This window comes from Diabrotica virgifera, chromosome 8 (genome assembly GCF_917563875.1).
Source record: "Diabrotica virgifera virgifera chromosome 8, PGI_DIABVI_V3a".
Classification (NCBI taxonomy): Eukaryota; Metazoa; Arthropoda; class Insecta; order Coleoptera; family Chrysomelidae; genus Diabrotica; species Diabrotica virgifera.
Genome location: NC_065450.1, coordinates 40,226,360 through 40,251,832, shown reverse-complemented (window position 1 = coordinate 40,251,832; position 25,473 = coordinate 40,226,360). Strand labels below are relative to the sequence as shown.

At 32.6% G+C, this 25,473-nt stretch overlaps 1 protein-coding gene across 1 annotated transcript; it reads right to left on the bottom strand.

Annotated features, from left to right (window-relative positions):
* Positions 1-518: 518 nt before the first annotated feature.
* LOC114338934 (cytochrome P450 6k1-like) lies at positions 519-23,826 on the bottom strand. Its single transcript, XM_050659361.1, has 5 exons — positions 23,663-23,826; positions 15,934-16,801; positions 14,239-14,451; positions 5,946-6,191; positions 519-771 (listed from the first exon to the last, which is right to left on the bottom strand). Exons 2-5 carry the CDS (start codon positions 16,799-16,801, stop codon positions 590-592), a joined length of 1,509 nt encoding a protein of 502 aa, XP_050515318.1. The 5' UTR covers positions 23,663-23,826; the 3' UTR covers positions 519-589.
* Positions 23,827-25,473: the final 1,647 nt, after the last annotated feature.

The following is a 25,473-nucleotide window of genomic DNA, read 5'->3' as shown; positions in this document are numbered from 1 at the left end:
TGATTGATGGTATACAGCCAACTACAGGAAAAACATTTTCTTTTCCTTGTGGATTTGGTAACTTTTTCCTGATTGTGATTTAGCAGAAAATATTACTAACCGACACTATTTCATAAACTATTAAAAAAATACATAGTCTACAAGGGGTAGTTTATAAAGTATCTTAACTGCATTTAAAGTGCGTTGGAGTTATGGCAATAAAGACACTAAATCATGTTTTATGAATTTTTTTCAAAATTTCAAACTTTAAACCGCTCTAGTGTAAAGTTAGCCAAATGTCGCTTGGTCATTTTTGCCTTTCAGCCGTTGATATTCATTGTTGCTTTCGTATTGGCTTTATCGTCTACTTTTTGAGAGGTAAGCTATGTATGATACGCCCTCAATCTGCTTCTGTTGTTTACTTAGCTTACTTCCTTATTTTGTATAGTACTGTATTAAAGCATGGCCGTAAATTCTTTATAACGAAATAAATAAACACAGAATTACTATTTAAAAAGAAAAGAACTTCTAAGCTGAGATCTGCTTAATAATTTAATTTTTTCTTAACAAATCAACATAAAACAAATAACAAAAATTTAATTAAAATATTTTATACTTTTTCTTCTGCTATAATAGGCGTAATTTTAAGAGGAAGGCCCTTTTTCGAACCAAGGGTAAAACTTTTTGTGTCGAATTCGATCTTAGATGGAGTTTCAGGACATTTTTCTATATTAAAATTAAGAACAATGTAAGACAATGCTACTAATAAACTCAGAATCCCCAGGCGTTTACCTAAAAAATTCAAACGGTAAGTTGTATTTAGTGGATTATAAAATTATATTAAAAAATAATATTTTTCATTCGCTCCGTGCATGACTGACGCGACATCCAGCGTAGTCGCGTGTCATTTTTGGCGACCACAAATTGACATTAAACATATGATAAACATTTGAGATATTTGACTTTAATATGTAATTAGGGGTCGACAAGACAATAATTCTTGTCTTAATAACAACTTCTTGTCTTGTCTTGAGAAAAAATCAAGAAATTTAAAAACATCTTGTCTTGACATTTTCTTGACATGTTATATCTTGTCTTGACCTCAACATCTTAAAATTTCTTGATTACCTCGTCCGGTGATTCCCCGGCGACCTTTTTATTGCGATGCGTGCTGACACGGCCTAATAAATCCCAGAATGACCTACAGGATCTAATACCAGAGCCAAGAAATACTTAAATAAGCCTAGGTCAGAAGATGCTGAGAGTCTACTTGATTGGTAGAGAAGACACGAAAACGTCTACCCGTTATTATCTAAAATGGCCCAGGATTTTCTCAGAACGTCAGCAACATCTGTACCTGCGGAAAGACTATTTTTAATAGCAGCTTTAACAATAACAAAGTCAAGAAGATGTTGACCCCATAATGCTGGGGCCACAGTAACTTCTAATGCGACGACTGTGGCCCCAGCATAAGAAGTATTATCTGCCTCAATTCATGGCTTATCAATTCCGATTTAAAAATTTATGTTACATTTACATGATTTACATTTTGTAAACCGTTTTAGAAAAAAAAAGTGTTCACTACATTAAAATACGTTATTTTATGTTAAAATATGTTATCTTTTTTACAAATTAATACCTAGTCAAGATATTTCAAGATTTCTTGATTTATTGACAGGAAATCTTGGTATTGACTAAAAATTTCTTGTCTTGTCTTGAAATCTAAAATGACTTCTTGTCTTGGTCTTGTCTTGAAATGAAGAAAAGATCAAGAAAAGATCTTGAAATTTTCATGAACTTGGCGACCCCTGTATGTAATATTTATTTACCATTTTTGATAAATTTTTTTATAAATACACACAATAAGTTCGGTTGTCAAATAAACGTCAAATTATAAAACGGATATTTAGAAGTTCTCTGAAGAAAATACGTATCAATTTTAGGGGTTTTTGCAATAAGCGAAAAGTCTATTGAAAAAAAATTATTATTCAATCATTATTCGCCAAAATTGTCATATTTCGCCGCTACAGACGCTGGCATAGATTCGTGTATCCCTACCATAGTCACGCATGTAGCAAATACAATGTGTAACTTCTCTCACTACTTACATACATTCAAAACGAACAATTTATGACGCAGTGAGAAAAGTTGGCCATTGCAGTGAGAAATAATTTCTCACTGGTTCTTCTACGGTTTTCCATGTCGTGTTTACAACGCGACGAAATGATAGTAGCCATAGGAAAACATATGATCGCCGTTTGGACAATACAATACACCATACACAATATAAACAAAATTATTTTCAACTTTCCAAGCGTGAATATAAAATTAATACTTTTTTAAAATATTTCATAGCTACTAAAAGATTATTTGTGTTAATAGTGCTGTCGCCAGGGGGAGGGGGATAAAACGGCCTCCTATAAAGCCCGTTCACATGATATGCGCTGAAGAGTAAACAGTAGCGCGTCATCAATATTTTTGCTTTTCGAAATTTCTCCGAACTTTCAACATTGAGGCAACAGTGCGTCGCTAATTCGACACTGACAGTGACATTTATACTATCAAAAACAGTAATTTTTATACTCATATTATGTGCGAAACGTTGCCGAGTCAGTCACGTTCGATTTCTTGTTATAGAAAATCGATTTTTAGTAGATCCCATGTGACACAAAATCTAGGCATGGGATAAAAAATTTTATGTGAAGAAAGTGTATTTTTTTGTTTTTCTTAATGGTTCTTACTTAGTTATAGAATAATTTCCACATACTAACATATTTCTCAAGTTGGGCTCTGTACCGCTATTCTTTATTATAGTACGAATGTGTGTGCCAAATATCTCGAAAAAATATTCAAAATCACAGCCGCAATATTGGACCACGTTTGTTGCTACCTGTTGATCGCTACTGTATGCTCTTAACGCGCGATTACAACTACATACATTTTACTTGAGACCATTCACATGCTAACGCGCGTTTTAATGACTTAAAACGCGCGTTACCATGTGAACGGTCTCAAGTAAAATGTATGTTGTTATAATCGCTGGTTATCAAAACGCGGGTTAAGCGCTTGTCACGTGAACGGCCTCTTATTTAGATGGATTTACCCAAGTTTTTTGATGTATTTTGACCCATAGAACTCGATTTTTTTGGGTAAGAGTTAATCTTAAAGAACTTGCAGAATTACATAACAGAGATTTTTCGCAAAACAAAATATTTTTTTTACTTTTTGGGTCGATCTAAGGAAAAAATGTTCTTACAAAATTTTTCGTCAGATGCATAGTCATTGAGGTAAACGTGGCGGAACTTTAAAAAAATCGAAAAATTGCAATTTTTGAACCCGACTAACTTTTGTCTAAAAAATAAAATAGCAATTCTGCTTGCAGCATTTGAAAGTTCAAGTCAAATTATACCGACTTTGATTATTTTCATTGCTAAAAATTAATATTTTTATTGTCAAACAAAGCTATAAATACATTGTGCTTGAGTGGTGTTTTCAATGCATCTCTCATTTGAAATCGAACGGTAGGTACAAGTGAAAGCGTCTGTAAATAGGCAACTTCTACGTAGCATGCCTTAAAATAACGGCATTGGTTACTCGTGAAAACGCTCAAATACTATTTGTTTATAGCTTTGTTTAACAATAAAAAAATATTTTTAGCGATGCAAATATTTAAAACTGGTATAATTTGACTTGAACTTTCACATGCGGTAAGCAGAATTGCTAATTTTTTTTAACCTTCGGATGACCAAGCGGGGGAAATTGTGACCCCAGCGTATGTTTTTCTTTAATAAATTCAAAAGTATTTTCAATTTTTACCTCATTATTTTTTTATTTGACTTTAATATCATTCTAGATATCCCCATATTTTGAAAAAGAATGTGTGTGTCCTTTGTACGCACGTAAGAATTTATACTTCTATTATATTATTTAAACGAAATTAATATACTTTTTATTTATATTTTATTTAAATATTAAACTAATTTATACTTACTACTTCTCAAACATTTTTATTAAAACAGTGCCAAAAATTAAAATAATAAAAGAATAAAACACACACAAACACATTAAAAATGCCACAAATGATTTCTGAACATTAATTGTCGGAAATTTTTTTAACTAAATACGTATTTTCTGAAAATAAAATTATATAATAAATATACTTACAATCATAAAATGTATAAAAAAATAAAAAAATAAATGTTTTTATTGGGATTCGAAACAGCTATCAGCGCGGTTGGTATATTGGGGTTCATTCGCCTTAAACGCTTCGCCACGGAGGCAATGTGTCATTATGTGCGAAGATCGACTAACTAAACGGATTAAGCTTTTGCGTTGATTGAAATATTGATATGGTATTGAGGTATTGATCCAATACCTCAATCAACGGCTTTTGACATTTTTGAATTAAATTAAATAATTTTGATTTTGAACTGAAATGATTTAGATTTGAAAAAATACAACAAAACATAGAGTAAGTAAACCATATATTAGGTGAACATTGATAGAAATTTTGATGGTAATCAAATTATGTAAATAAAAGTATTACATGCTATTTATTTTGGTAGGTTCAAATAGGTAGGTGCGTATAATACATTTACAATTATTACGTACCTGTTTCTTTTAAAAACTATTTAAATGTCACTACAATTATAAACTTTTTTGTTTCTGTCCTCACAACAATAAAACTAATATATTATACATTTGTTTACCTTCATATTGAACAATTATTTATTATTGACAGATCATTTCAAAACCCAATCAGAGCCCGTATAACGACTAATACCATACTGTCGGTGTGCGCATGCGCGCAGGTCAATATAAATTCACCCTCAATCTCAATCGCGCCTAAAGAAGTATAACTTCAATAAAAAATTCCCTATATTTTACGAATAAAAAATATATTCTGAAGTTGATGTTTAGCAAAATACCGTCTATAATGTGTAATTCCAAGTAGTTTTACGCTAATGACGTCGACTTTGCAAAGTAACAAGACACTTACTCAGCATATACACTACACATGACACTAATACTCATGTTGTTACTGGCTGAATGATATAAAGTCCATGCCATAAAAAAAACCTTAATTTTTTTGTTAATTGTCATTTTTGACATTTTTGACCTGGGTTCATTCCCCCCCCCCCCCCTTGGTCATCCGTGTAACAAAAAAAGGTTGGTCATCGGAAGGTTAAACAAAAGTTATTCGGGTTAAAAAATTCAATTTTTCAATTCTTTTAAAGACCAACCGCGTTTATCTCGAAAAATATGCATCCTACGAAAAAACTTGTAGGAATATTTTTTCCTTAAAATGAACCAAAAAAATACAAACAATGTATTGTTTTGCGAAAAATCGCTGTCATGTAATTCTGCAAGTTCTTTGTTTATAACAATCTTATCGACATCCGGATCAACGGTTACCCAAAAATTTGTGTTCTACGGGTCAAAATACATAAAAAAAATTGGATAAGTTCATCTAAATAAAGGAGGCCGTTGTACATCCTCTGGCGACAGCACTAAATTATAATGGAATACGACAAAGATTTTGAATTTGAAAGTACACCCCCGAATATTGTGGAGAAAGCATCCTATGTTTGCAATAATTTTGTTACCAAGCATTTCAAGAGAAAAATACGAAATCGCTTACAGGAATTTTATGGACTGGAGAATAAAAGAGAAAGTTAACTCATTTTCTGAAAATACCTTGTTTGTGTACTTCGAAGAGTTGTCAATAAAATTAAAACCTTCTACATAATTGTATCAGTACTGCATGCTGCGGAGTACAATAACTATTAAAAACTCTGTCGACATATCAAAATATGCAAAACTTTTTTAAACGGAATCTGAAAAATATGTTCCAAAACAATCCAAATCCTATTTATAATAAACATAAAAGTAATCTAATGAACATTAGGGCTATTTTATAAACTTTAACTCTAGTTGATAGAATCGAGGGATATTAAAAAATATACCTATACAACTTCTGGGTCCTGCTCCAAACGGAATATTAGTTAAACCTTCTGACGTTATATCTTCTCTAAACCTTTCTGGATCATATACTTCAGAATGAGGATAATACTTTTCGTCTCTATGAAGTGCGTAAGATGGTATTAATACCGTTACACCTTTTTCCACTACTGAATCTGTTCCTTGAAATTTGTAATTAGCGATTGGCACTCTATCCACGAATGGAACAGCAGGATACTTTCTCGCTGTTTCTAAACAATAAAAAAATAAAACATAATCTAAAACATAATAGAAATGCAATTTAAGAGGCTTCATCAGCGCGTCATCAATCTTTTTTTAAGTCCTGCGAACTCTCAACAGTGCGGTAACAGTGCGCCGGCAGTACGACAGTGACAGTGACACCATACGTACTATCAACAACGCACAATATTGTGATAACAATAGGGCATTCTAACATGCTGTCAAAATTAAATCAATATGGCCACTGGGAGGCAAACATACATGTTAATCATTTTCAAAGTTAAAAAAAAACATGTTTCTTAATGTGTTTTAGATATTTTTTTGCGTTTCTTTGTATTCTTGTTTTGTAATAGAATTAATTTAACATGGATGCTTAAAATGGTTGAATGCTATAAAATATATTCTAACAATACTAAATAACAAACTATATCCATGTTACTTACGCTTGAAAAACTTTCTCCTTCTTCTTCACGTGCCATCTCCGCGACGGAGTTTGGCAATCATCATGGCTATTCTGATCTTAGATGCTGCTGCTCTGAATAGTTCGGTTGATGTGCATCCGTACCATTCCCTCAAGTTACGCAACCACGAGATTCGTCTCCTTCCTACACTTCTCTTGCCCTGGATTTTCCCCTGTATAATCAACTGAAGTATGTTGTATCTCTTATTACGCATACCATACCTCAGGTACTGCAGCTTTCGTGTCTTGATGGTTTCCAATATTTCCAGTCTTTTGTTGACTCGTCTCATGACTTCATTGTTTGTTATATGCTCGGTCCATGATATCTTCAGGATTCTTCTATACACCCACAGTTCAAATGCTTCCACCTTTTTAGTAGTCGATGCGTTAAGTGTCCATGCTTCTATCCCGTTAAGCAGAGTCTTGAAAATATAACACCTTGCCAGCCTAACTCTCAAGTCTAATTTCAGATATCTTGCACAAAGTACCTTTCTCATTTTATTGAAGTTTGTTCTTGCTTTCTCTATTCGAACTTTGATTTCTTTGGAGTAATCGTTTGTGTGATTAATTATTGTGCCAAGATAGTTGTAAGTAAACTTTATCCACCGTAAGTTAATTCAGACTCCTTGAGGAAAAATGAATCTATATTATTTATTTTGTCAATATGTTGCTTGTACTTACTAGCAACATCTGTCTTGTGTTCCAACAACTTTAGAAAGTATTCACTTATTTTTATTTATTTATTGCTTAATCTGGGAGTAGTCGCGCTCACTTCTGTAACATTAATAGCCGCGTGTTAGATTTTCTTTCAAAATATGAATTTAAATACGAATTTACAACAAATTTTTATTTTATAGTATTTTTATTTACTTGTTATGTTAGAAATATTATTTCTAACAATTATTAGAGCTAATTGGCTCTCCCCAAAGCCATAAATTCCACAAAAAGAAGAAAAAGAAGAAAAAAAAAAAGATAAGAAAGAGGCACTTACGAAATTTTTTCAAAATTGCAAAATTTTTCATCAAGTTATCGCGAAAAAGGATAAAATGTGAGATTCTATCTAACGGCGCGACTACTCGCGGGTTAAAACTAAATAAAGACGTTTAAGTATCTACTTCTATAACTAAAAACCACATAATACAACAACAAAATGTTCGGAAAATACAACCAAAAAACTATTAAAGGTAAAAAACTTAAGAAACTCAATGTGGTCCAAAGATAAACAAATACAATATACAATGTGTGTCAGTTTGACTACCAGCGGTGTGATAAACATAGACATAGAATAGACAAGGCATACTGATCAAAATACGCAGTCGATCGGTGGTCTGTCTCTCTTTTTTTACAAAGCGATCCCGCGCATGTGACAGACAAAGATGGCTAGACCACTCAAAGTGAATATTGTCCATTGATATTGGCGTTTACACCTCAATGCACAGAGCGGCCCATACTTTGCCTGGTCTACACTTTATTATTTCTTGGTAATAAAGGACAAAGTCTTGAAATGTCTTATAATTATTATACTCATATGAGCGCTAAATGTTGCCTAGTCAGTGAAGTTCGATTTCTTGTTATCCGATCTTGTTAATCGATTTTTAGGTATTCCAATGTGGCACAAAATCTAGGCATGGGATAAAACAAATTATTTGAAGAAATAGTCGAGGTATTGAAGCATTTTGGCTCGCAATTTTTTCGTCCAGCATGGATTTACTTGAAATTTTCACAGAAGGTAGGGAATAGTCCAAGGATCATTTTCTATATCATGCCGCTGTACGCTAAAACCTTGGGTGTGGGTGCCACCCCATCTCGGGGGTGGGAATTTTTTATTACATTTTAACCATGTAAATCGATGTAAAAAGTAATTCTGAGAAAAAAATGTTTTTTACATTTTCTTCGCAAAACTAATATTTTTCGAGTTATTCGCGGTTGAAAGTAGGTAACAGTTTTTCGACGGAAAAATCGACTTTTTTAGAGGGTTATTTAAGAATTACTCGAAAAATATGCATTTAATCAAAAAAACTGTAGATAACAAAATTGTATCTTTTAGTAACACAAACAAAACTGTTTTTCTATAATATTTTTACGACCAATACAAACCGAGATACGGCATGGTAAAAGTTAGCTTTTTTCGTCAAATGGATAATTTGAAATAATCAAATCCAAATAACAGGTAAACTTTGCATTTCTCCAGGAAAACTTAGATGATATTTTTTCAAGCATACAATAAGATATTTCAAAGAAAAATACTAAAAAGTTTCTAGTATAAAAATTGAGCAAATTATGATCAAAAAAAGTCGGTACCTGTTTTTCTCTACGAAAAAAACAGTGAAAACCACCCCCTAACTACCCTTGTAATTAAAGATTGGTCTTCGCATTTCTGTAATTCCTTTCATATTTATATTATCAATACACCCAAGAAGTTTGACCTATTTAAAAGGCCTTCAGCATTTTCTTCAAAATATCTTCGAAAATACTGGAGATCCGAAAAAAATGATAAAGTACTAAATTATAGCTTTTTTAATATCTAAAATTTCCTTATGCGTAGATTTTCATTACAAAGAACAGTTAGCGAGATATATCTGTTTAAAACATCTATTTAAGAGCAAACACCCCCTTATTCGAGCCTTTTAAACCCACCTCAATTAAAAATTAAGGAATCTTACGGAATCTAATTTACATAGTCTTATAGCTTTTCAAAAATTCTACAAAACCATTATTGAAAAAACTTTTTGTCGCCAAAAATGAAGGAGCTTTGTTTATAAAACTAATTTTTTTTTATACTACCACAGACCCGGTTCGTATACTGGATGATGACTAAAAAACTATTTGTATGTGTATTTTTACATATTTGTAAATTCGTATTTTTGTGTAAATAAATGTTTTTGTAATTCTTTAATTCTACTTTTTTTTCTGTATAGATCTATTAAGTTATCTACCTATAAAAATTGCAATGTTATTAAGGGTAGTTTTTAAGGGTTACAATATTATTTATTATATTCTAAAGCATAAAACAATCAATACTTAACCAATCAAAACCAAATTTTACCCATATTAAAGTTTACAATGTTTTTATATAATTTTTGACAATAAGGGGTAGTTTACACCCCTAAAAATAATCAACGTCCTTGAGCATGATATAGAATATGAAGTACAGGGTAAGATGATCCCATCCCCAAATTTTTATGTAAATTGATGCAAGCCGAAATTATTCTTTTAGGATAAGTAAACTTTTTATATTATATAGCTCCAACAAGGGTGGTTTTAAGGGTTGAAATATTATAATTTATATCTTAAGGCGTAAAACAATAATTATGTAACTAATAAGAAGCAATGTTGACAATATTAAAGTTTAAAATGTTATTTTATAATTTTTTACAATTAGGGGTGGTTTTCACCTTTAAAAAACCAAAAGCGTACAACGGCTCAATATAGAAAATGAACTAGAGGGTGAAATGAGCCTAATCCCAAATTTTTGTACAAATCGATGCTGGACGAAAAAATTGCGAGGTTTGCCATTTTTCCAGCTTCATTTCCTCGACTAAAAGAAAGAAAGTGTATTTTTTTGTTCTTCTTAATGGCGGTCCAGAGTCGTTTTTGTAATATTTTATTTTAGTTCGGCAGATTTGTGCAAATATTATAAGAATTGTGCATTTAATGATAGAAGCAAATATTTTGGACAACATATACTACACATATATAGGTTCAAATTTAGATACGGGGTCATCCCAAGTTTTGCTTTTTACAAAAATGGCGGACATTCAAATTGGCGACTATGTGACTAATAGCACGATAACTTTTGAACGAGAAGTCCGATTCCAACAAAATTTGGTATATAGGTTCTTTTTTATGTGTAAGATCGAGCTCTTGAAATGGAAAAACCGGTTTATCAAGAGTTGTGTTTTTCCTGATTTTTTATGTAAAAATATGTTGTTCTTTTTTAATTCTTTCACCCTGTGTACATTCATTTTTCAAAAAGGTAATAGCAGTGTTGAAAAGAGCGTAAAAATATTTTTTATAAAATATTTTGAACTTTTTAGTTATGTTAATTACCATTTAATAAATGCATAACTTATTTTCACATGTACCTATGTGCGGCAGATTCGTGCAAAATAATATAAAAATTATTGTGAATTTAATGGTAGAATCATATAATTTGGACCACATTCACTGCACATACAAAGGTTCAAATTTAGATATGAAGCCGTCTCAGATTTTGCCTTTTACAAAGATGCCGGTCATTCAAAATGGCGACTATAAATATGTGACTAATAGCACGGTAACTTTTAAACGAAAAGTCCGATTTTAACAAAATTTGGTATACCTATAAGTTCTTTTTTGAATGTCCACCATTACCTGTAAAGGATAAATCCAAGATGACCTCACATCCAAATTCAAATTCCTATATTTGTAGAAAACACTGTTATCATGGCTGATCTCATTGACAAGGTGGACTACCTATTGAGAAATGATCGGTCGCCTTGCAATTACCATGTGTTTGGTCCTTGGAAAAAATATATCAGAGGAAAGCACTTTAATTCTAACGACGAATTGAAGGACGCTCTGAGGGACTGGGTCTTGTCACGGCGACAGGAATTCTGGGAACAAGGAATCCTTCCGCTCCTTAATCAATGGGATCGTTGTACTCAGGTCAATGATGAATACTTTGAATAGAAACTTTATTTATACCCAGAGTACCGCTTCGTACCCTTTCATTTGAACAACCTTAGTTAATTTTAGTGCAGCAGTAATCACAAATTTTTCGGGATCTTTCATAATAAGTTTGGCTTGCTCAACAGTGGAACGGCTTGCTCACTTTGCACATCCGTCTATTTGTTTATATATTTGTTGCTTGTAAACAAAACATATGTCGATTTTTGTGTTGTTTCTACATGTTCTTGGAAGTCATTAAGAGTAATATCAGTGTATTTTTTGTCGTTCCATTTCTTTTGTATATATTTTTGAACCAGGTGATATGGGTACATTAGTATACAGTGATGTTACATCTAAAGACACTAATATATGATTTTTTGTTAGCTAGATGTATGTATTTAATTTTTTCTTCGAACAGAAATGACTAAATGCAAGATACTATATAGGATGTTTTATTAATAATTGTCCATAAAGTAACTGGAGAAACCTTAGCACAAAATACGAAGATTTACCTAACCTAAAACACTTAAATACAATGTGGTTCCTTACTGGGTTACAGGGTGTTTTATCTAAAAATTTAAAAATTATTTTTGCTCAGCATTTTAAAACTATTCGGCGTATCCTTTACATACTTGTCAGGAAGTATAGGTACTGCACAAAGTACTAAATTATGTTAAACAAACGTTTCTGGCTAATACCAAAGGCGTACGACTGGGTAAAGTGAATGGTTGACCATTTCCAAATTCTACGCCACTGGCGAAATTGTTATTTTACTTCAATTTTTGAATTCTAAAATACTTTCTATGAAAATAATATACTCTTCATTCGTAAAGATTAAGTCATTAGTTTTCGAGATCTTTGAAGTTAAGAATGAAACGACACGGTTATTTTGATTAATTTATTGTGTCGCTTCATTTTTAACTTCAAACATCTCGAAAACTAATCATTTTATCGTTACGAATAAAAAGTATATTATTTACATAAAAAGTAATCCAAAATCAAAAAATTACACTAAAATAGAAATTTCGTCAGTGGCATAGAATTTGGGATGGGTCAACCAGCCACTATCCCGTGTCGTACGCCTTTGGTAGTAGCTAGTAACGTTTATTTATCTTAATTTATTAGGGTGTACAGTACCTGCACTTTCTGCCAAATATGATAAGGATACGTCAAATAGTTTTAAGGTACTGGGTACAAATAATTTTTAAATTTTAATCATATTATGAGTCATCATAAACTATTCAAAATAACTGTGCCGTTTCATATTTAACTTCAAATATCTCGAAAACTAATGACTGTATCGTTACAATGAAAAGCATATTATTTACGTAGAAAGTATTGGAAAATTTAAAAAGGGCACTAAAATAGGAATTCCTCCAGTGGCGTAGAATTTGAGAAGGGTCAACTCTTCACCATCCCCTGTCGTACGCCTCTGGTAGTAGCTAGAAACGTTTGTTTATTATAATTTAGCAGAGTGTCTAGCAGTCGTACTTTCTGTCAAGTATGAAAAGGATACGTCGAACAGTTTTAAAATGCTGAGCACAAAATTTTTTAAATTTTTAGATAAAACACCCCGCAACTTACTAAGGAACCACATTTTATATATATGTTTTAGGTTAAATCTTCGTATTTTGTGCTAAGGTTTCTCGAGTTACTATATGAACAATTATTAATAAAACACCCTGTATACATATACATATCTTAAGGTACTACAATTTTTATGTAATTTAGCTAATACAGTAATAATGGCTTAGGATTATGACGATTTAAATTATATTGCACCAAAATTAATTGAAAAGTTTGATATATGGGGCCTAGAAGTAAATAATAAGAAAAAGAAAATGGAGGAAAAAAAAAGATCTCATATTAGACGTTTAACAAACGAAAAAGCACTACTGTAAATACAAGTATCTAGGTATCACCGTATACCCTCCATATACTAGGTATACCCTCCAATACCTCAATCAACGGTATCACTAAATATTTCGCACGATGGAACATTAGACAAAGCATTAGTCTCAGAAAAGACAGAAATACGTCAGGTAGAAAAACCATCACAATGTTAGACAGTATTTTATTGGACAAATCTATCAGCAAAGAAAAGAGGATATATGATATTCGCGACCCATCCTTAACCCCCAAGATGATAGAAAAAATAAGGAACTGTACGCTACACAGCTACTATAAGAGCCACTCTGCGACCCACCTGAAATAGGCCAGCGACCCACTAATGGGTCGCGACTCGCGACCCACTGGTTGGGAAAAGCTGTAATAGAAGTATAACTTCATACGTGCGTACAAAGTACACATACATTCTTTTTTTTATTGCAGATTTTGATTCCCTTCTTAAAAATAAGCAAATTTTACTCGATACCTTTTTTTTATTTATTGAGAGATAGAGCTATAATCGAAAAAAAAAACGATTTATCCTGATATCCTATGACAATTATAGAAACGGTCTAAGATCTAGCGAAATACACTTTTAAATGAAAAACCAAAAAATACGTATTTAATATTTTTTAAAAACCTATCGATTCACACCAAATACGACCCCCACTCCATCTCACGGAAGTGGGGTGGGGTAATTCTAGAATCCTAAATAGGAACCCCTGTTTTTATTGCAGTCTTGGACTGCTCATGAAAACATAAGTAATTATTGTCTCAAAAAAAAGTTGCTTATTTTTACGTAAGGAATCCAAATGTGCCATAAAAAATGGGCGTTTCTATTTACGATTTTAAAGTTACCCACCACTCCACTTCCAGGGAGTGGAATGGGGAGTCGTGTTTGGTGGCATGCGATAAATTTCTAAAAAATATTGAACGCGTATTTTCCAGTTTTTCGATTCGATGTTCATTTCGCGACCTGTTCGAGAGTCCCGCTACTTTTGGGACACCCTGTATATATATATATATATATATATATATATATATATATATATATATCTTACCGTAGATACACATTTCCAGGTATTTGTTTTGGTGCACACCCTCATATGTAATTCCGCCGAACTTTTTAACATTCTCTTTGATTTCGTTTCTTAACTTAGTTTGTATAGATTCATTCATGGCAATTTCATATAGAGTAAAACTAATTTGTGTAGTCATTGTATCTTTACCAGCTATTAAAAAAGATATTGCAGTTCCGATTGACATGTCGTATTCTGAAAATAAAAAACGAGATAAAAGGTATTATGTTTAAATTGATCGGGTCACAAACAATATTGGCGTAATGAAAATTACATTCTTAATTAATTCATGTTTGATATCTCAATTTCCACTTCGGAAATCGTTCTCAAAAAAGATTATTCTAAAAATTCTGGAAAGATTGTATAGCTGGAAAATCTATCAGCTGACAACAATATCGAAGAAGAGGTAAAAGACCAGATAATTAAAGCCAGTAGAACGACCGGATGCCCAAACGACACAATTTGGAAAAACAAACACCTAAGAGTGGAAACTAAGGCCCTAATATATTTAATAACAAAACAGAATACCGCAAAAATGGAGATCAAGCATTCAAAAAAGAAGACAAATCGGACTAATAGGAATTAACTTATTAAACACAACATTAAAAACCAAAGTGATAACAAACAAACTGAATGAAATTATAACATTAGCAAAAGAACAACAGTTTTAGTCCGTGAAGATCAAGCAGCGACGCTATATTTATAATGAGGTAAGTTCAAGAGAAATCGTTAGAATAAAACAAAGAGGCACATTTGACAGGGTCAAATTAAGGAACTTTATCCATTTGTTATATTCAAGAGACGTACCTCTAGGAATAATTAAAACGATCGAAAACATCTACCAGAACAACACAATAAAAGTAAAATTAGAAAATGAACTAACTGACCCAATTGAAGCTGGCAATGGGATAAGAGAGGGCGATTCCTTGCGTCCTTTATTGTTCAACCTGATTATGAATGAAATAATAAAAAAGTAATAACTAAAAAAGGGTATCCAATGAGAGAAAACAACAATCTGCTATGCAGACGATGCAATACTAAGTGTAGCTTGGAGTGTTTGTAGCTAAGGTGTAAATTGGAGCTGGATGGTCAGACAATAGAAAAAGTGATGGAGTTTAAATATCTAGGCATTACATTATCCAGCTAAGAAAAGCTCGACACAGTAAGTGGAAGATCAAGTGAATAGAGCAAACACAGCCGCAGGTTTCCTAAACGATTAAATCTATTGGAGAAATAAAAATATCGGATGCGAAATGAAAGGTAGAATTCACAAAAGAGTCGTCAGACCAATAAAGACGTACGCGGCAGAAACACGCCTGACATAGAGGACAAAAGATTGCTCGAAACAGCAGAGATGAAAACCCTTCGAAAAATCGATGGTAAGATTCTATGGAACAGAGCTAGAAGTACAGATAGATATACGTCGAAGATGCAAGGTGGAGAACGTTTAATAACTAGGTAAGAAATAAAAGAGTAGAATGGAATAACCACATAAGTCAAATGAGAACAAAAAGAGGAGTAAGGACAGCGAAAGATGGTTCCCCAATAGGAAGACGATCAGTGAAAACACCACTAAAACGATGGAACGACAACTTAGAGTAGGCACATTCAAAACAAAGACAGAGTTATGTCTATACAAAAAAAAGAAGCTGACTAATTTAAATAGTTAAAACTTACCCAAAACATCTTCCTTTCCAGATTGTTTTTCTCTCACACCTTTATTTGCGAAATCGACAAAAGTTTGTGGTTTGCCATCATATTGACTCCTGGCTTCCATCGTTTGTTTAAAAACACCTTCAAAAAACTTCATCATACTTTCAGGAATGAAATTTAGCTGGAAGAACATTACCCACGATGGTTTAATGAAATAGAGGTTTTGAATAACTCCATTTCTTATATTAAACTCACTTATTTTCTTTAAAAGAGTTTGAATTTGTGAAGATTTTTCATAGAAGCATTGTGGATTAACTCCGTATACGAATTTCATAATTAATTCTGATGAAAAAAGTTCTGCTGCCCTTTTGCCATCTATTATTCCCTTATTTTTATTCAAAAATCCCACCAAGCAGTTACAGACTTCGATTAAACAGTTACTGTGTAAGTTCTTCAACATGGCCGAAGTAAAGACTGGTGTTAACTTGACTCTCACTTGCTTCCACTCTGGATTTTTCAAGAAAAATACTGCCTTAGCCATAAGGGTTTTTGGAGGCACAGCACCTGTTCTATTGCAGAAAATGTTAAAATCTTTTATTAAGACATCCTTAATAAGCTTAGGATCTTTTATAACTAAGAAAGGTTCATCCACAATGAATATTCCAAAATATGGTGCGTCTATTTGATCATAAAGTTCTTTCAATCGCTCATGAATAGTCATTTTAAAAGTAAACACCTCGTAGAAGTTACCAAAAAGTGGAATAGGTTTTGGATATAGAATTTTCCTTTTTTTCCAATAGTCGAAATTCCTTGTGAAGTACTTATAAACCAACGAGCTGATAAATGCTATAAATATTGTGGTATCCATTATCCATGACGACGTAAGCAGCATCTAGAATATATAATGTAGCATTAATATTTTCCAGCTACTCTTAATAATAATTTTAAACCAATCCCCGTACTATAATTCGTCGTCTAAATTCATTTGTATATAGGCCAATTCCGTGAGGACATACCTTGGGGCCTAGTGGCTGTCCGTTGTCCAACAGCTAGTAACCAACTGGTAGTTCCAATCAACACCTAGTGTAACCAGAGTCACCACCACTGGAACACCCACCTACAAGACCGTAAGCAAGAAAAGAGGCCCATAAGTCGGTACCAATAACAACATAACCTCTATGTTTATATACGCTATCTATCCTATACTGTGTCTATACCTACCCTTTTGTTCAGATCTAAGTCTTATTCATTTACCCTTTGTAGTGTTCTTCAGTTACCCTTATTGTACACCTAAATATAGCGCTTTATTCAGGTGTACAATGAGGGTAACAAGAAGGATTTAGATCTGAACAAAATGGTAGGTATAGACACAGTATAGGATATAATATATTATGGTTTATATAAGAATTATTCAGGTGTACAATGAGGGTAGCAGGAAGGACTTAGATCTGAACAAAATGTTAGGTATAGACACAGTATAGGATAGATGGTATATATAAAAATGGAGGTTATGTTGTTATTGGTACCGACTTATGGGCCTCTGTTCTTGCTTACGGTCTCGTAGGTGGGTGTTCCAGTGGTCGTGACTCTGGGGTGTGGTTACACTAAAGTGTTAAACAACGGACAGCCACTAATCCCCAAGGTATGTCCTCACGAAATTGGCCTACCAAGGGTAGAAAACAAAACTGTCAGTAGGGAAAAGACAGGAGAAACACAAGAGACTATACGCCTAATAACAGTTTTAAAAATATTTACCTGAGTTGTTAGGTGGCCAACAGGGAGGGGTTGCCACATTACCTTTCTTCAACCGCGGATGATGGACAAGCGTGTTTCATGTTGGGGTTATGTCACAGTAACTAACTCAAAATTATTCATCCTCTCACAAAATATATAGTTTTAAATCCGTCTTAGACTATGGTTTTTCGTAAAACCAAACTATTGGCGATCGAAACTATATTATTATAGTTTCGATCTGTTGAAACTAGCTACAGAGTTAAGTCAAATGACCTTTCAAATCAGTCTGTGTCCTGCTGTCTCCAAACACATTAACTATGAAGTTTAAAGCAAACATGAAGACACCATTTTAATATAAAAATAATTTACACTTTAAACATCGGCTTAGTGTCGCCTATAACTTAGCCTAAATTGGCTCAAAAAATGTTGTATTTGAAAGGTCATTTGAACTAACTCTGTAGATACTTTTAACTGCTTTGGATCTGCAGTCGAACCTGATAATGGACTGATAAGTCCGAAAACGTTTGTATGATGTACTTTGTGATGTACCTACTTTAATTCCAACTTGGATACTTCTTAGAAAAAATTTTTTATGGAATTAGATACCATCTACACAAAAAGATTTTTTACTTCTTAAGTAATGACGAAATTAATGTTCCTTTGTTAAATGAACAGTTATTACACATTAGAATATGGCGAATGGACTTAGTGTCCGCAGTCATATAAACCCAAATAAACAACAAAACATTAGAGTGCATGGAAAAATGCTGCAATTTTTATTTAATTATTTCGTTTGTGAAAGAATTAATAATAAAAACGAAGATCGACACCCCATCGAACAAGGTTGTAACTCAAGTTAGATCTATTTTCAGATTTTAACACAGGCGAATTCAGCAAAAAATTGCGCACACGTCAATATAAACGACATATGTAGTTTACTTCTCAATAGTTTCGCTAATACTCCATTGAAAAAGGTTGTATTTTAACTTACGTGTATCATTTTAGCGTGAAAAGGCAGTAACACTGGATACTTCCTATGTTAAATATTTACTTTCTTTATACTTGATGATTAACAGGGTTTTTAAATGAGTTACAACTTTGTTGCACGTATGTTTAATTTATAAAATGTTCAAACATATTGTGCAACGCAATTGTCAATTTATCCAAATGAAAATAAAAAAGGATTTACGGACTTTTTTTCCTTTTTGATAGTTGCGGTGGACAAAATAAATATAGAATAAGTTTCTCTACGTACTTCTATGTAGCGAAAAAGTTTATTATTAACATTACACATGTATTTTTTGAAATAGCACATTCACAAACGAGGGTGATTAAATGCATGCCCTTACAGAAAAACGGAAAAAACATTAAGTCGTATATGCTCCAGACCAATGGACAACCATGATACGATGTGCCAAAGCATCAGGCAAGTATTAATCCGTAACTGAAATAAATCAGAAGCAAATTCTAAATTTTAACCTATTTAAGGACACACTTGTTAATTTTGAAGTAAATATTAATAGTAAAAGAGTACAGTAATAAAGTAAAATGGTCCTAAAATTGAACATTTACAGATACGCATTAAAAATGCGAAAAATTTTAGATATTTTATACCATGTTTTTTCATAGTGGTAGAATATTATTGTTATTCTAAAATGTATAATTTCCAATTAAAGTTGTGAAAACTGTGAGTTGATATTTTATTTAAATATATACCGTAAAAACTAATTTTCTCCTATCTGTATTGCCAATAACTCAAAATATACAACATTTTAATAGTAAAACGGGAAAAATAATTAACACGGAGAGTGCAAAATGGTTGTTAGGCGAGTTACAGCCTTTTCCTACGAATAATCATGTTTAATCTCAAGGTTGTATCTCAATCAAACTCAAGATTTTCAATAGTTAATACCATTACAAAACAAACATCTCACAGTAATCCCTTATTATGTTATATATCATATCGCATTAGTGTAAAAGTGTCTAATAATTTCGCTACAAATTTTTAAAAATTCATGTTTTCGTTTATGCCTCTCCTGTAAAATCGCTAAAAATGAGTTTCAACCTTGTTCGATGGGGGTGTCGGAATACAACATTGCCAAGAGGTATTATTTCAAGTTTGAAAGCGCAAGAAATGCCACTTCCTGAGTCTGTAGAATCGGTTGAGAGATTTAAAAATTAAATAAGCAGAGCAAAAGGAAACATTGTTGAAATTGTTGAAAAACAATGTAACGATATATTTGGAAACACAAAATAATTATGGTAATGGGCTACGACAGGGATGCAGCTTATCGCCAACACTGTTTAAAATCTATATAAATAAGGTCTTCAATAAATGGCGGAAATCGTGTTCTGGAATGGGGATACAGCTAAACGACGACTCAACACTATACACACTGCATTTTGCTGACGACCAGGTGGTGATTGCCCAGGATAAATATAATGTAATATTTATGACAAACCGGCTGTTTCGAGAATACAAAAAATGGGGCCTATACGTTAATATGAAGAAAACTAAATATATGTGTATAGGAGGACAGAAAAGTGAGTACAACTAGAGGATGATATGGTTATCGAGCCAAGCTCTGATTATGTATACCTTGGAACGAGAATCCAACAAAGTGGAAGGACAGAATTCGAAATAGAGGAATGAATTATGAAAGGAAAGAAGGTAATAGGAGCTTTGAACTCACTACCTTGGTCAAGAACCATATCAAAAGAAAAGAAAACACAGCTTTATAATAGCATCTTTAAAAGCGTGGTATTATATGGATGTGAAACCTGGCAACTGAATAAGCGAACAGAACAGAAGTTGCTCGCACTGGAAATGGACTTCTGGCGAAGACCGGCCTGCATCTCTAGACTTTCACATATAACGAATGAACGGGTGCGAGATAATATGAATAGAAAAACAAACATATTTGAAGAAGTCCAACAAAAACAACTTTGTTGGTATGGTCATGTACAAAGAATGGAGGAACATCGACTCCCAAAGCTAATAATGTAATGGCAACCCCGAAAAGAAGGAAAAGGGGCAGATCGAAAACAACCTGGACAAGTGGAATCCAGAAAGCTATGTCTGAGAGGGATCTACGACCTGGAGATTGGCCAGATCGACGCGGCTGGAGAATAGGAACCGGAAGGCGCAGGACGCTATAAACCGGTGTTATATATTATTATGGGATTGAAAATTGAGGAGAAGAGATATTTAATGTACGATGAAATCAATATTTCAGAGATTATAGAAAGTAAAAATACTCCGAACTGCCTGGAATTAACCTAAGGTAATCTTAGTCATAAATAATATTTTGTATAAGTATAACAAGTGAATAGTGGTACAGTGAATAGAAGTTAACGATGGTTTTTTCCTATAAGCCATAAAGTGTTGCGTAATCAGGGTTTGCGCCATGAACAGAACAATAAAAATAGTTAATAAGTAAATGGTTCTTCGGAATCTGTAAATACCCCATAGAAATTAAGTGTCCTTGTAGAAATAATATGAATTAGGAAATTTTGTAGGTATTTATGATTTTATGTGGGGAGTGGTATGCAAATTTCTGATTGGCCGAGATTTTGGAAAGTGATGAGATGGGTGTGTATACTGAGAGGTTGGATGAATAGAGAGAGGAGAGGAGATAGTTAGTTAGTTCCAGTTTCTTAAAGTGAATGGTCGGTTTTCGAGGTGGTCTCCCAGGGTAGTAAGTGAAAAAGAAAAAGTTGTGAGTTGGTGAAGTAATTGTGTCCGACGGTAGCTGATCTGGTACCAATTTGTAAGTAAACTTTTCCTAGTTGTATTATCCGGATCGCTGTTTATTTCGGAACGAGAGATTAAGTTTTTTGGCGAGAGGAAAGGAGGCTGACATCATTGGAAAGTGCCAATTACATAGGAGGCGGCTGAGAACTGATAGTTTATTTTGCATAGAACGAGGAATGGGACAACTCAAGGGAGAGGAAGCGTTTCAACGGGAGAAACATTCATAATTAATTTCAGTTTGAGAATTTTGGGTCAAATAATATTATATCATATTAGTAACATGTGAATACGTTGTCTTGGATAATTTATAAATTTTTTTTTTGGTACAATCGATATACCAAAATTGCATTAGAAAGGACACTGAATATTACTTGATTTGTTTATGTAGGATAATAAGCTCGATTTTAGATTGGAATTGTATTGTATTATACATGCATTATTGAAGGTTCACGTACGTAGAACGATTTTGTTTGATAAACATTGTATGCTAATAATCATTGGAGGTATTTTAATCAGTTTATTTTATTACATGATTTTCATATCATATTATGTTGTTTTATTCCGTTATTCTTTGGACCCAAACCATCAGCTGTAAATTATAGATATTGAAGCACGAGTAAAACCTGAGATAACAAAATTGAAAGGTGTGATATAACTCATAAATCAAAAATTTAAATAATTTTTATATAATTTTTTTTTATAAAGTTTAAAATTAAAATTCTTGATATCACATTAATATATAAAATAATTATGGTTAGGTACAGTCGGAAAAATGAAAGAATACGCATGAACGATCACATCAATCACTTATTTTGTATTTGCTCTCTTTTTATATAATAAACCTTTGATATTTATAGAAAAAGACAGCAAATACAAAATAAGTGATTGATGTGATTGTTCATGGGTATTCTTTCATTTTTCCTACTGTACTTACCGTTAATACACGTGGAAAAAATTTGAAATTTTAATCTAAGTGTCACTGTTAATTTAGATTCCTAATTAATTATTATCTTGAACTATGAACCAATAACATCGTTAGATGTAGATAAGTTATTTTGGAAATATAAATATAAAATATAAATACAACTTATCTGAATAGTTCAAATTAATTCAATTAATTTATTAATAACTGTACTAATTCAATCATTATTGTACTCTCTTAGGTATTCACCACTGGGTGAATACTGACTCTGTCACACTCTTATGTATTGTTTATTATTTTTTATAAAATAGATTGCAATAAAATGGATGTCACAAAAAAAATTATCTGATAGCAGATATATTTTTTTTTGTAGACAATCTTAAAAAATATATCATTAGCTACACAGTATCATTAATTTAGAAATTTTAATTTTATCATTAATTTTAAAGATAGAAGATACAAAATATTGATTTGTGAATGTTTATAAATAGAAAAAAGGGAATAAAAGGTTATTTTAAAATGGCATCTACGCATTCACATCCATTTTTATTTTATTTTTCATTTATATTTTTAATGTGGGTATAACAATAAATTATCTAAATAAAAATTTATCTTATTTAAATAAATAATTTTTGAAAATTTTAGTGCATAATATACTACATTTACAACACAATATATTTTTTATTTATCTTAACGCATCGACAACTAATGGCCATTTGCATGGTACAGTTGAGTTTACAATCAGATACCAAGTGTAGTGTGTGTGTTAAGTAAATGTCTTGTTACTTCGCAAAGTCGACTTCATTGCCTCTACAGAAACGCTCATTTTATCCGAACGTCTGCAGTCCCTCGGGTGAGTACAAATCCCACAAAAATAAAAAATTTTTTTCACTAATTATTTTTTAATAAATGAAAAAATTTCCCACCCCTGATGAGATTCTAACTCACGACCCCTGAATCCAAAGGTAGGCTCTCTTACCACTGAACCACAGATGGGATATAATATTTATTATTTATTTTTATGCTTCTTCTCCTAAATTATTTTCTTTTAAAAAGGAGTTAGCTTGAAAGAAGTTGCTGGGCTGCATTGGGAAAAATGGGAGAAGTGTATGATGGATCCATGATCTCAAAAATTTACGACCAAATGGAAAGCACAGGCGCAGAATAAAGATAGATGTACATTCATAGAGGAAGTAAACGTTCAACAATGGACAAACCAGCTGATTGATTCATGATGCCCTAATATAGTTATAAAATAGAGTAGAGTTGCTTAAACAATTTGTTCGAGTAATTATAGTTAATTATTCAAACAAATTGTTCTTCATGTACCTTGATAGTCTTACCTTTGGTTTAATAAACTTATTATCAGCCTACTTAACACAAATACTTTTAAAATGAACTAAAATGGTTACAACATCTCAGGTCTGTATGTGAATATAAATGTTAGTAACATTCTACCATCTTAGAAAAAATTTGGAACTTCATTTTAGTTTTTGTATCGCCTTATATTTTGTAATGACTGACAATTAAAAATTTTATTTAACGAATAGCTATTATTAGGATTACTTTTAACTGCATTTCAGTGCAGTGCAATGTTTCTTTTATAGTAATTGCATTTTGCAAAACCAGTAGATAATATTTTAAATTTTTGTTTTATTAGAAGTAAAAAAATACAAACAGAAACAAACTATTTATCATTCTGAGAAAAGTTCACAAATGCAAAGAGTTAAACAATGACTATTAACTTCCATTTAGAGTTATGCTTGCAAGTGTTACTCTCCCATTAGAGCAAGAAATGAATATTGTTTTATTTCAATTCCGAGTTTTATTTCCGTAGAAAATAAAACCTTTAATAAAACCAAGTTTTTGGTTACGCATTCGTAAGCTTTCTATTACCTGTAAACCATACCAATGTTGAATTAAAGAAAAATATGGAAGGTCTAAAATTTGCACCTGATTTCCCGTAAATAAATTCAACGTGACAAATAACATGTTCTCTATACTTATTTAGGAGCAGAAATAATACAAAAGAATTTTGCTGTGAAACGAAAACAAAGACGTATTATATTTTAAAAGACTAAGTTCTCAATCTAATGGCACATTAAACAACACAAAAAATGTTGCCCTACATCCCACCAGACTGAAAACAATGGAATTCTTCTCTGGTTACAACTCCGCTTCCGAGGCTTCTAAAAATTGCAAGCCATAACGGATGCTGAGACTAAGGAAGATGAGGGAATTGTACAATTTATAATTCACGTCCCATCTGATCAGCGCGGTAAAGTTCCAACCAGAATGGTTCCCTTCGTACTCCAATCAGAGTAAACCTGTAAATCAAAAATGAATAACCATTTTCAATTTCGTTGCAACACGAAACTACAGCCGCATCATATTCTAGTCCAATCAGAGAGTGCTGCAAGCACCTCTACCTGTCTCGAAACTTATTAATCTCTCATCAGGATGCACATAATATGCTGCTCTCTCTGACCCAACCAGGACAAACCCCGGCGTGCAGTTACGAATTGTAAAGAACGAAATGGCATGGATGCTCTAGCGGCAACTGCTAGCAAAAGACCAAGTTTTTAATCTAATAGCACATAAAACAACACCAAAAATGTTGCTCTACATCCCACCAGAATGAAAACAATGGGAACCTTCTCTGGTTACACCTCCGAGGCTTCTAAAATTTGCAAGCCATAACGGATGCTGAGACTAAGGAAGATGAGGGAATTTTACAATTTATAATTCTCGTCCCATCTGCTCAGCGCGGTAAAATTCCAACGATAATGGTTTCCTTCATAGTCCAATCAGAGTGAACATGTAAATCAAAATGAATAACCATTTTCAATTTCGTTGCAACACGAAACTACAGCCGCATCATATTCTAGTCCAATCATAGAGTGCTGCAAGCACCTCTACCGGTTTCGAAACTTATTAATCTCTCATCAGGAGGCACATATTATGCTGTTCTCTCTGACCCAACCAGGACAAATCCCGGCGTGCAGTTACGAATTGCAACGAACGAAATGGCATGGATGCCCTAGCGGTAACTGCTAGCAAAAGACTAAGTTTTCAATATAATAGCACATAAAACAACACCAAAAATGTTGCTCTACATCCCACCAGACTGAAAACAATGGGAACTTTCTCTGGT